Consider the following 12,630-nt stretch of genomic DNA (forward strand, 5'->3'; position numbering starts at 1 on the left):
TCTTGCAAATTAAACGGTCTCTCTTGATATCTCCACTCTAAGACACTACCTGGGCCAGATAGTTTGGTACGACACGTTTTTGTTTGTGTTTTTACTTACTTTGCTATCTGGTCAAACAGCTTAATATATGATTTTTATTATTCCGCGTAGACTAGTATAAACTATAAAGTATAAACTTGACCTTAGCCGACAAGGCGAAGACGATCACTATCCGAGCGACATAAACTCTAATCAAATCAAATCAAATTATATAAGCAAGTAATTGAATAATGAAAGTGTCAGGGTAACTGCAAGGAAATTGATAGTGAGAATAAATAAGAATAATAAAAATGCAACTGGTGACTTTCAAGGAATTTGCTTATAGAGTTACTACGAATCAAATCCAATTTGCGTTTAAACTCTTATACCTATTATAATGATTAACGACCAATAGCATAAATTTCATACTAATTAATAAATTTTAGAGAAATATGTTATAACCTTAATTGAGAGTTTTGTCAATACTATAAGATTGTTTAAATTTAATGCAAATTCTATAAATTATTCTATGATCTAAAACAGATCATCCAGAGAGAGAGAGAGAGAGAGAGAATTTTCATGTTATTTTTTTTTCCAAATTAGGATTCTGGATATTTCTCATTCATTGCGTTTGACAATTGCTCTCAGTATATATAATCAGTAGATGATATGACATTCAAAAATCCCTATATCGATCCGAGTATTCACTATATTACATTTAAAATCTTGGTTTCTCTCCTTACTCAAAACCTCATATCGGAATCTTCTCTCCGGCAGTAAGATGAGGGTAAGTAAAGTGCATTTTTTTGTTTTCCTCATGTCTTCTCTGTGGTGAACCTACTTTCTTGCAAAACATGGAATATATGCATATATTATATATGTAGGCGAATTTTGAAAATATTTGTTGATGAGTTCTATAATTGGTTATATCATCGTTTATTTCTTCAGCAAAGGATAGTTTTGAAGATGGATATGAGTGAGAGTGAGAAATCAATGAAGAAAGCTATGAAAATCGCATCTGGAACATCTGGTTAACATCTCTATATATATTTGACTTTTTTTTTTTGCAAAAACTTGCAAGCCAAGTTAGGTCATGTGAATCGTTTCAAGCAAGGTTTTGTTAATTTATACGTGCGTGTAGGTGTGAGATCGGTCTCGATTCAGGGACAGAACGATCAGTTGGTTATATTGGGAGAAGGAATTGACACGGCAGAGCTAACACGTGAGCTCCGGAAGAAAGTTTGTCACACGACCATCGTCGCCGTTCAGGCCGCGCCGCCGCCGCCACCGCAGCAACAGCGACCACCGCAGCCGAATCATATGGGACATCAGAACGAGATGGCTCCGGCGAGAAGATGCATATGTGAGATACCGAATTCGGGTTTCTGCGGATTTTGTAGATCTATGAGTGAAACCCCTTACCACCAGATGATAGCTCCGCCGTATCCTCCTCCGGTGAACTATGTTGGTTACCGTGATGATCCTGATGGTTGCAGAATCATGTGATGTGAAACTACTTCTGAGTGATTTTTGTTTGTTCTTTTTTTTTTTCTAATTTTTCTTAGTTTTCTGATCACGTTATTCTGTAGATACAAAATTTAAAAATTCGTGGTGCTGTAAATATTATGTGACAGACACTCTAGGAAAAACAGATTTTTCACTAAACCCAACAAAACAAAAAAAAAAAGAGAGTGAAATTTAATGTTTCTTGATCGAAGTTACACTCAAACTATGTAAATGTTCAACAACAAAAAAAAGTTACACTCAAACAAACTAAATAAAAAAAAAAATTATATGTGTGCTAACACTCGTTCATCTTGGTCGTACTTTGTCACATGTCATCAAGTGAAAACTTCTGCGTCTTAAAAGCAAATGTAGAGAAGAAATCAATTTCAAATTCTTTTCAAATAAAATATTAAGCTGTTTTTTCCTGTCTCAAGTTGTGCTTATGTATCTATCTATAATGTAATGAAGTCAAGTCCACTATTATAAACAAAATTTAAGGACTTTGCTTTGGTGAATGTCCAAAGACTAGTTCCTCGAAATATATGTCAACATTCCAAAGAAAATTGGTTTAATTCCCACAGAAGTAAAGTAATTATTATTATTATTTTAGAATACTAAAAATATTCCTTAATCTTTACGTATATTCTCGGCCTCAAACGCGGGAAACGTGATCGTGTCAATTAGTCAATATCAATTGTTTTTCTTCCATTTTTGGTAACTCAATATCAATAATCATTCAGTGCGGGAAAATCTCAAAAGCTGAAAAATAAAATAACAAAAAGGCTCGATTCTCAGTGTAAGAAACTTTAAGGAAACTACAGAAAGGAAGAGAAATTGTAAATGATGAAACTTAATTGTTTGCTGTAAAACAAAAACAAAAAAAAAGAAGAAGAAGAAGAAGAAGAAGAAACTGGATTGATTGAAAAGATGCCGAATTAAAACAGAAGAATATGTATACTGCATGAACTGATAAATAAATAATTATACTACAAAATACAATCTTTATTCTTTGACCTGAAGCATTTGGTTTAGGTCTGGATCAGAACTAGCAGCATCTTAGCCCATATCCTCATTCACGCGAATAGGTCCAATCAGCCGGTAGGCTCATTTACCTATCGGCCCAATCGGTTGTTATTTACTTATTTGATTTTCTGTTTTGCAGTTGCAAATTTCCCGCCGAATTTTAAAGGTAAATTTTGTTTTCCATTTTAATACAAACAAAACTACTAAAATTAGAATTCTTCAACAACAAACAAAAACGATAAACAAAATTCGATTTATCGTTTTGGAGGTTTCATATTTATCAAATATAAAATCTTTCTTCATCAACCACATTCCTCAAATCAAAACCCAAAAGATGAAGCAATTCGCCGGACTTCTCTTCCTCTGCATCGTTCTTCTCTCCTCACTCGCCGGAAATGCTGATTCCGATCTGATTTCCGATCTGTGCAAGAAAACCGACGACCCAAAACTCTGTCTCTCGAGCATACAGTCGCGTCCCGAGTCCGGCGAGTTCGCAGCCACCAGCAACCAGATCGAGATCATAGCTATCTCCGCCGTGTCGGCAAACGCCTCCGCCACATCCGCCTACATCAAGGAAAAGCTCAGCCGCGAGGATCTTGAGCCGGCCACGGAGGACACGCTCGAGGACTGTCAGAAGAACTACCAAGACGCCGTTGAGCAGCTCGACGACTCCATCTCCGCCATGATCGCCGACGCACACGCCGACGTCGACGTCTGGCTAAACGCGGCGATCAGCGCCGTAGAGTCATGTGGGAACGCGTTGGAGTCACGCGCCGGGAACGATGTGGAGCTTTCTCAGAGGAACGAGGTTTTTCTCAAGCTTTGCAAAAACGCTTTGGTGATTAACAAGATGTTAACTTGAGCAGATTTAATTTTAATCTCCAAAAATTTGAGAGATTAATAATATTTGGTTCTTCTTTTTTTTTCAACTTGTTGTTGCTATGATTAAGATGAGTTCGTTTGCATCAAAGAAAAACATCAAGAGCAGATTGTTTTATTATTGTTTCATGATCAAATACAATGTCATTTTTTTGTCAACCAAAGAAAAACTAAAACCTAAATTAGAAATAGTGAACCCAAGCATAATATTATATTTTATTTATTTTTATTTCTAATAAATATATATATATATATTATTTATTTGTTTTATTTCTAATAAATATATAATAGTGAACCTAAGCATAATATTTATTTGTCTTATTTTCAGAATTTTAAACTTTGATCTCTGAATTTTAATTTTTAAATCCAAAATTCTAATTTTTATACTCTAAATCATAATCTATAAACCTTAAAAAAATTAAAATAAAAACTAAATCGTAAATTAGAATCTTTATATATATTATTTATATATATATATATATATATATTTAACAAAATCTTTGATTGAATATTTAATTTTTTAATTTTAATTTTTTAATTTTCTTTAAAAATAATATTACATGGCAGATTCTCATTGGCTTAAATGAAAGAGGGTGAATGAATGAATTCACCCATAGGGATGAACCCAAAAATTTTCCATAATTTTTTAATTTTAATTTTTTAATTTTCTTTAAAGATAATATTATATGACAGATTCTTATTGGCTTAAATGAAAAAAGGTGAATGAATGAATTCACCCCTAGGGGTGAACCCAAGAATTTTCCTTGTTTTTATTATTGTTTCATGATCAAATACAATGTCATTTTTTTTTGTCAACCAATGAAATACATGTTTTGACAAGAAAAAAAAAATACTTGTTACCATTTTAAAACCCGACCCGAATGGACACTGTCTATTGGGCTTAAATTGTGAAAGCCGCTATTTGGTTTATAATCGGGTCCATCTTATATTTCCAATTGGTTTAATTAGATGATAATTTTGTCTGGATAAACTTTTTTGAAAAAATATCCATTTCGATCAAATGAACAAATGAACAATTCAGTTTCTATCCATTTATTTGGTCTAATTAAGATGAAATTGGATCGATTTGGTTTATTTAATTTAAACATCCTTGCCTTCAAGTCTTCAACTATAAAATCTCATGGACAGTATGATTAGGAGGTGTGGAAAAAATGTGTAAAAGCAAAACAAAGGTGGATAGTTGAAATCCAATAAAAACGGAACCAATGGTGGAAACCTACTCGACCCATCATGAAATTTTTCTAGTCAAATTGTTTTACCAAACTCCAACTTCATCGTTGACCTACCACATTCATAACGTAATCAATTATTTTGATCTATCTATATTAAACCAATATTAATAAACAACTGTTTTCTAACAAAAAAAAAGGTGCATTAGGATAATCAATTGTCAAGTTTTGAGATACATATTCAGGATTCAAGTCTGATATTTTTCGGAAATATACGGACACGATCCATTTGGACATCATTTCAAAGAGGTTGCTTGTAAGATGGGGTGTTGGATAGATTCTAGATTCAATGTCCCACAAATAGACAAAACACAGATACCTTTCTTCTCCACCTGGATAAATTGTATATATACACTTGTTCTACGCTTTAATATTTTATTTCCCAAAAAAAAGTTATTTTTTCTTGTTATTCATCACTCAAGATGTAATTCACAATCACATTATTATAAAGCTTACTAAATATACAGTGGGTGTAAGAAAGAAGCTTTAATTTTAAATACTATTATTAGATATATACCTATGTTCACATAATTCAAACAACTTGCACATCAAAGATGAGATCATAAGAGAAAACTTGCACTCTTGTAAAGTAATTCAAGATTCCACTAAGACCCCACCTTGTTGCATTTCCTCTTAACAATGATAGAATCTTGCTTTTTATTTGCTTTTTTTTTCAATTATTTATGGATAAAACTATATTTTTATCAACCAACTTGATTATACTTAATATTAGAAACAATCTGGTTTTCAAGTATATGATATCCGAGAAATTCTTGTAGTTTTTTATAACCAAAAAAAATCGAAACACGATTGCAGTTATAGTGGTTACTGGTTAGTTAAGGATTTGAATTTTACTGACCCCAGAATCAAGTGTGGTGAAGGACATGGAAGAAAATATAAATATGCATAGATTTTGATTCGTTGAATTTCGAATATGTGGGAAATGGATGGGAGATTCAAGTTGAAGAAGACGATGAAGTTTGGAAGTTGCAAAGGAGTGGGCAAAGGAACCAAGTTGACATAGAATGCACGCAAATCTATGCGAGTGCTGAAAAGAACACTTCTCTCACATTAATCTATACAATTCTTCTGTCACTCAAATTGATTTAAACAATTTTATATGTACAAAATATTTGTAAAGTAGATAGATTTGCCTATCTTGGAAGCACACAAATTCCAATTGCTTCCATCACACTCCAACGCCAATCTCACAACCTATGGTATTAAATTTAAAACGCATTGTGAAACTCTAGATTTAGATTCATAATAAATCAAGATTTTCATATGTAGACACTATCTAAGCACTCAGTATCAAGTTATTATGCATCAACAATAACTAATTGGATGGTTACATGTAGTGCACACTGTTTTTAGGCTAAGATCATTAGAATAGTTTTATGGAATTAATAAAGTTAATACCAGAAATATTCTATGCTAAGATCAATCTATACTTTGAAAAGGAGAAAAGAAGAAAAACAAAGAAAAGGATAATTCATTCGTTGGGGGTAATTATGTAAATGATAAACCACATCGAACCCAAGAAATGTTGAAGTATCTCTAAAGTCTGAAATTACGTTGGAAGAGAAGAAGACTAGAGAAGTATCCAATAAATGGGACACACGCCCCATATTAGAGAATAGAGACTAGTGCCCAGTTCGTGAAATAAGACAAGGAACATAGCACCAAACACTTCACTTTCTCAGTTTCTCTCTCTCTCAACCAAAAAAAAAAGGAAACGAAACCTTTCAAATGACGTAAAAGCAAAACACTGACTTTGCTTCCCCGGAATTACCAATCCAAGAAACGCTAATGATTCCTCCCTCCATTAAACAACTCCTCTCTCTAAACCCAAATCTCAATCCTTCTCTCTTTTGATTCTGTTCGCTTTTAACCCACACATACAGATTATACATAGTTTCGTATGTGGAAGAAGAGTGTATGCCAGAAAAATCCCCCCTTTCTCTCCATAACCTAAATCACTCGATCATAAGTAGAAGAAAAAGGTAAACTTTTTTTTTGGGTGATTTTATATGGTAAGAAGAGGAGAAAAGAGCAAACCTGGGAAAGTCAGGGGAGAATTTGCTGGAGGGTTTATTGGATTGTATCCATGACATCACATCGGCTTTGGCTTTCGCTAGGATGACTGATTCTGCTTATAGAGTTGACACCATTTCCAGGCTCGCCCAATGGCGAATCCACAACCTTTCTTCCTCCACTTACCGCAAGTCCGATCCTTTCAAGATGGGTCTCTGGAATTGGTATCTCTCTCCTCTCTCTCTCCTTCCTTCTTTCCTTTTTTCATGACCCGACATGAATGATGGCGATGAATGAAACAAAAGTGGGCACCTTTTTTTCTAATTGATGTGTTTGGTGATTGATTTTGACAATTTGGTGTGTTGATTATATCCAAGGCATTTGTCTGTGGAGAAAAGCAAGATGCTATTAAATGTTAAGTTGTATCCAGAGGTATCAAACCTCACCAGAGAGAATCCACCTGTTGCCTCCTTTGCTCTTCGTGTTGTCTCTTCTGCCGGTGAAAGGAAAGCTTTATCTCATCCAGGTCAATAAGATCTTGCTATTTGATTTTTTGGTTTCCCCTGCTTTTGTTCCTGTTCCACTTAAGATGAATCAAAATGCTGACACTATTTCTTTCACGAATTTGTATACCCGAATGCAGAAGTAATAGATAAGCGGATCAAGACAAACGAAGATTTTCTTTGGACGATTGAAGTTCCCTTAACTGGAAAAATCATCATCGATGTTGAGTTTCTAGACCTGAAGGTTCTGTCTCAAGATGTAAGTGTTTCCATCACTTCAGAGATGTTACTAAGAAGAACCTTATATATGTTTGGTGTGTTTAGTTGATACTTAACTGAATATGGCAGAGTGGAGAATTCTACTCAATCTGGGAAGACGGTTCAACGCAGAATCAATCCAAAGCGTCAGCAGTAACATCCCTTGGACGTATGTTGGAAGAAAGCATTTACACAGACATAATGATCAATGCCTCTGATGGAAGCATTGGAGCTCACCGAGCTGTTCTTGCTGCACGTTCACCTGTTTTCCGCAGCATGTTTCTACATGACCTTAAAGAGAAAGAGCTCTCAGCGATCAACATGCCCGACATGCCTCTTGATGCTTGCCAAGCGTTCCTCAGTTATATCTATGGCAATATCCTGAACGAAGACTTTCTTATCCATAGATTAGCTCTCCTCCAAGCAGCAGATAAATATGATATTGCTGATTTGAAAGACGCGTGCCACTTGAGTCTTGTAGACGATATCGACACAAAGAATGTTCTTGAGAGGCTTCAGAATGCTTATCTCTACCAGTTACCTGAGCTCAAGGCTAGCTGCATGAGGTATCTTGTGAAGTTTGGTAAGATATTTGAGATCCGTGATGAGTTCAACATATTCATGCAGTGCGCAGACAGAGATTTGATTTCTGAAGTTTTCCACGAAGTTCTCAGTACCTGGAAAGGATTTTAGGGGGGAATCAGAAAGGGTATGTGTGCTATTATTATTATACAAGGACTATTTTTTTGTGCAGAAGGATTTGTTGGTCTTTATGTACAGATTAAAGTGTTGTCAGGGTTTTAACTCAAAACCCCCAAGTATTGTCCTTGCAAGGATAAAAACAGCAACATGTAAATTCATGATTTGATTGAATGCGAGAGCTTCTTAGCTTGAACTTTGGATTGTTGGTCCATAACACTAATACTGTATATAGTTATCAGTCTTATGCTTTTAAAGTAAAAGTTTGAAATCAGTTCTAAGTTCCAAGCAGGATACCAGGCAAAGAGATTCTAATAGGGATCAAAGGCTTATTCTAGAGTTAGGCCAAGCTAAACTTTATATATCCTCTCATACTCTGTTATAATAGTACCATTCATCATACGAGCAAATGCCACAGGAATAATTTTAAGTGATTTTGCAAAACTAAGCTACTAGTAACATATCAAAACCATCACTCTATAAACATGACAACTAAACGTCTTATAATGTACAATATATCTTATAAGATATAGAGTGATATGGTTTTGATATGTTTGGAGAATCATGAAATTTTGTACAAGAAACATTATAAAAAAACTTTTAGTTGTCAATCTTTTTAACATGATTATCAATGAGTTCATTTTGCAGCACATTACAAGAATCCATATGCCATTTGACCTGATTCGTAATTATGTGTTCCAAGCAGGATAAGAGATATACTTATAGTATGTACAGATGGTCAAGTTAGGCCGAGCTAAACATTTCTATAGATATGTATCCTCCCTTAATCTATAATCTCCGCACGGTTTTAAAATGGTCATCACATAAGCTAAACAATTCATAAATGCAACAGGAATGGTTCAGTTTCAGAGAATTCTCTATACATAAGCCCTTGTGCTATTTAACATTTTCATTAATTTATCAAAAAGAGAAAGACTAGAATCTGTGATCATACTTGATACTATACATAGATACCGTTGATGCCGAACATAAGCTTAGCGACAATGATAGCAGAGATAAAAACACACCAAAAGGAACGATCTGAATCAAGCCAATCACCGAAACCAAAGCCCTCGAAAGCGGAGAGTAAACCAAAGCGAAAGGTGTAAAGGACGTGTTTAGTGTCCATGGTATACCCAAAGGCAATCCAAAGCGAAAGCCCAAACTAAATTGGGCTTAACGTAGAGTTGAGCTGGAAGATGGCGATCCCAAAGGCAAACACGGAGCATATGTAGATCAAAGCATCGATGGTCGAGTAATAGTAAGGGAAATAAAACATGGCTACCATAAGAATCACAGAGTAGCCCGCACGTGTAGCAGGAAGAGGAGGCTCGTTTGGATGCGAATAATATTGTGGGACACTTCGCGATATCTCCCTTGTCGTGGCATTGGATTTTAAAGATTCTATCTCAAAAAAACACATTATCGAAGGAAGAGATAATAGTGCTGATTTGAGACGTCCATAACCTATACCTAGGCCATTCCACCGGTTTTAAGATTGCATCAAGAGCAGCTGCACAATCAGTCGCTATCGTTATATCCATCAAGTGAAGATCCCTTAGGCTTTGCAATGCTCAGATAATACCTCTTAGCTCTGCTGTTATTCGGTTATGAAAGCAGGTCAAGGCATCTCTTGCGTGAAACAGAACAGTACCTGATGAGTCTCTTGCAAGCCACGCAACACCACTAAGTAGAGAGGCACTTCTCCAATTGGCATTCACATTACATTTCACGGTACCTGGAGGAGCACTTCTCCAATTGTTTATGTACAGATTAAAGTATTGTTAGGGTTTTAACTCAAAACCCCCCAAGTATTGCATAGTTAATTAGTTTTTCTTTTGCAAATCAAAGGGCATCAAACATTTTCAAACCAATAACACCAACCAATCAATTGTTTTCACTCAGCTTAAAGAATGTCAATAGTAACAAACAGCTTATGATCATGTTTTTGAGTAGAAAACATTCCACAGCTCCCATAATTCTGCATGGAAGAGAGCATATAAGGTGATTAAAAGTTTTGGTGTACACAGAGACAGAGATGGCAGAATCAAAAGGACACAATATGAGCAAAATAAATGTCAGTCGTACAAATCTTTAGTGTTTCTTTTTCTTTTGGTTATTTCTGTTTCAGCCAGCCAGATACGAAAGTGGCATTTGCCATTTGTTATGCATACTACACGATTAGTGAATAACAAAAAAATAAATAAAAGTTTTAAGAAAGAATTAAATATATAGGACAAATAAACCTAACTATTGTTAAATTTTGTCCCATTAATACTTCTACTAATAATTTAACCTTTTCTACCCTTCTAATTCGAATTTACCCATATAATTAAAATTTATGATATAAAATTTATTCTAGAAAGAAAGAAATATATTCGAAAAAGAAAGAAATATATTCTCTAGATCTGATTAGGAAAAAAATAAAAAATTTAAGAAAATAATTAGGAAATTAAATAATTGGAAAAGGAAATAAATATATTCTCTAGATCTAATCCTAGATTCTCGGAGATTCAGTTAACCAAATTGTAGAATAAGTATTCTATAATTATAGAACAAAGAGTTTCCGTAGAAAACAATTCTACTAAGATATAGAACAAAGAGGTAAATATAGAAAGATAATTCTACTAAACTGTAGAACAATGAAAAAGTTATAGAATACGGTTTCATAACTTTGTAGAACATAGAAGAACTGTAGATAACTAATTCTATATATTTAGTAGAAAACTAATGAAATAGTAGATAGTCTATTCTATAAATTTATAGATTTATAGAATGCACTTTCTACTAATTCATAGAACATTTGTAAAAAGTTGTTTAAAATTTTTTTTTGGCAAAAAGATGTTATGAAATGTTTTTGTCTTCCCTTTTCAGAATGATCCAAAATTTTTTAGATTATAAAATTTTTTTTTAAAATTTTTGTAATTGTAAATTAATGGTATTTTTATCCAAAAGTGGTCAAGTTTGAAAAAGTATTAAGGGGACAATACTACAGTTTTTTTGTCCTATAAATATAATTGAAACATAAGAAGGTCTAGACCCCTATATGAAAATGATAATCTATAATTAAGTGGCTCTAACTCATATGGTTACGGAATTATGAAAGACCAGTGGCGGAGGTATATACAATGAGTTGGGGGCAGTTGCCCCCAATAAAAAAAAATATTTAGTGTAAATTTGTAACAATAATACTAGTTGCCCCCACACTAAATAGCATATATGTTCCCATTAAATACGTTTTGTCCCTAATAGAAAAATGTTCTGGCTCCGCCACTGTGAAAGACATCAGTGTGACTTGAAGCAATGCTTTGTTTACTTCAAAGTTTGATATTCTGTGTATAATTAAAAAGTTTAGTCAAAATCATGAATTTTCACTCATTATCCATATATAATCTATAGAGAGACAATGGTCACGTACGTAACATTGTCGTTATTTGACAAAAAAAAACCGTTTGTATATCAGAATAAAACGAGAGAGTATCTGTTTGGTTTATAATCATACGTTATTATACATAATTAGACAAAAATAGATCGTAAATGCTTAGGAAACAAAATAGATCATCATAGATATAGGTAATTAACGGGGAAAAAACAAGAATTCATAGCCAAAAAAGAAAGAAAGGAAGTTTTATATATTGAATGCAGCTATAGAAAATACGAAGATCCAAAATGATTGATTCCTATTTCCCATTACGTTTTGGGTTATAATTACAAGTTTCTGAATCATATATTTCCAATCGATCGAATCCAAAAGAAGCAAAACGAAAAGAAAAAAGAAAGATGTTGATGTGGGACTACTAAACAAACTAAATTGGGCTTGACCATCTGCTAGTAGTAGTCCGGGCTAATGTCGATCCAGCCTAATTTCTTTCAGCCATCTGCAACGGGGGACTTGCCTGGGAAGCTCAGCGACGACAGCTTCAGCCGGCGGGGGAGGTGGAGTGTTCAGGACTGCCAAAAGAAGCGAGAAGCATACGCTTAGGACTAGAATGTAATGCTTCTTTGGATATTCTGCGACTGAGACGGTGAAGGCAGCAATGAGGACTCCCTGGGCGATTCCAATGTCATCGGTGATTTTGTTGATGACCCAGAACGATAGTAGAAAGAGAAAGTAAAAGATAGCGGAGATGGCTATATACACATCTTTCTCTGCCACCATTCTTTTCCCCAGCCAGAGGAACAAAAAGAAGAATCTAATCGTAGTGACTCCCTTGAAGATAGTGAATGCACAATCCCCAAATTTAACAAGGATTTTTTGTCGTGCCTTCCGTTACAAATTGTGGAATCCAAATCAAGCAAAAGGAAACCAATATCACATCGGCGAAATACATTGCTTCATCGCCAGAGTGATTCTTGCAATACACCGATTTTTTTAAAAAAAAGTTGTAGAGATGAGCAGATAAGCAGCAGCTTGATACTTGGGATAAATAGAACCCAAGAAAACCTGTGATGCGAGCGGC

At 34.4% G+C, this 12,630-nt stretch overlaps 3 protein-coding genes across 3 annotated transcripts; all 3 read left to right on the top strand.

The window, feature by feature from the left end:
- The first annotated feature begins 574 nt into the window (after positions 1-574).
- On the top strand, positions 575-1,736 carry LOC112082884 (heavy metal-associated isoprenylated plant protein 41). The gene is made up of 3 exons (XM_024150537.1): positions 575-805; positions 967-1,048; positions 1,160-1,736. The coding sequence occupies exons 1-3, from the start codon at positions 800-802 to the stop codon at positions 1,522-1,524; spliced, it is 453 nt and encodes a 150-aa protein (XP_024006305.1). The 5' UTR covers positions 575-799; the 3' UTR covers positions 1,525-1,736.
- A 1,145-nt stretch (positions 1,737-2,881) lies between these two features.
- LOC18011470 (pectinesterase inhibitor) lies at positions 2,882-3,409 on the top strand. The gene has a single exon (XM_006392543.1). The coding sequence runs from the start codon at positions 2,882-2,884 to the stop codon at positions 3,407-3,409; it is 528 nt and encodes a 175-aa protein (XP_006392605.1).
- A 2,979-nt stretch (positions 3,410-6,388) lies between these two features.
- LOC18011456 (BTB/POZ domain-containing protein At1g55760) lies at positions 6,389-8,377 on the top strand. Its single transcript, XM_006392544.2, has 4 exons — positions 6,389-6,934; positions 7,088-7,236; positions 7,354-7,472; positions 7,562-8,377. Exons 1-4 carry the CDS (start codon positions 6,816-6,818, stop codon positions 8,162-8,164), a joined length of 990 nt encoding a protein of 329 aa, XP_006392606.1. The 5' UTR covers positions 6,389-6,815; the 3' UTR covers positions 8,165-8,377.
- Positions 8,378-12,630: the final 4,253 nt, after the last annotated feature.

This window comes from Eutrema salsugineum, unplaced genomic scaffold (genome assembly GCF_000478725.1).
Source record: "Eutrema salsugineum unplaced genomic scaffold, Eutsalg1_0 scaffold_7, whole genome shotgun sequence".
Taxonomy (NCBI): Eukaryota; Viridiplantae; Streptophyta; class Magnoliopsida; order Brassicales; family Brassicaceae; genus Eutrema; species Eutrema salsugineum.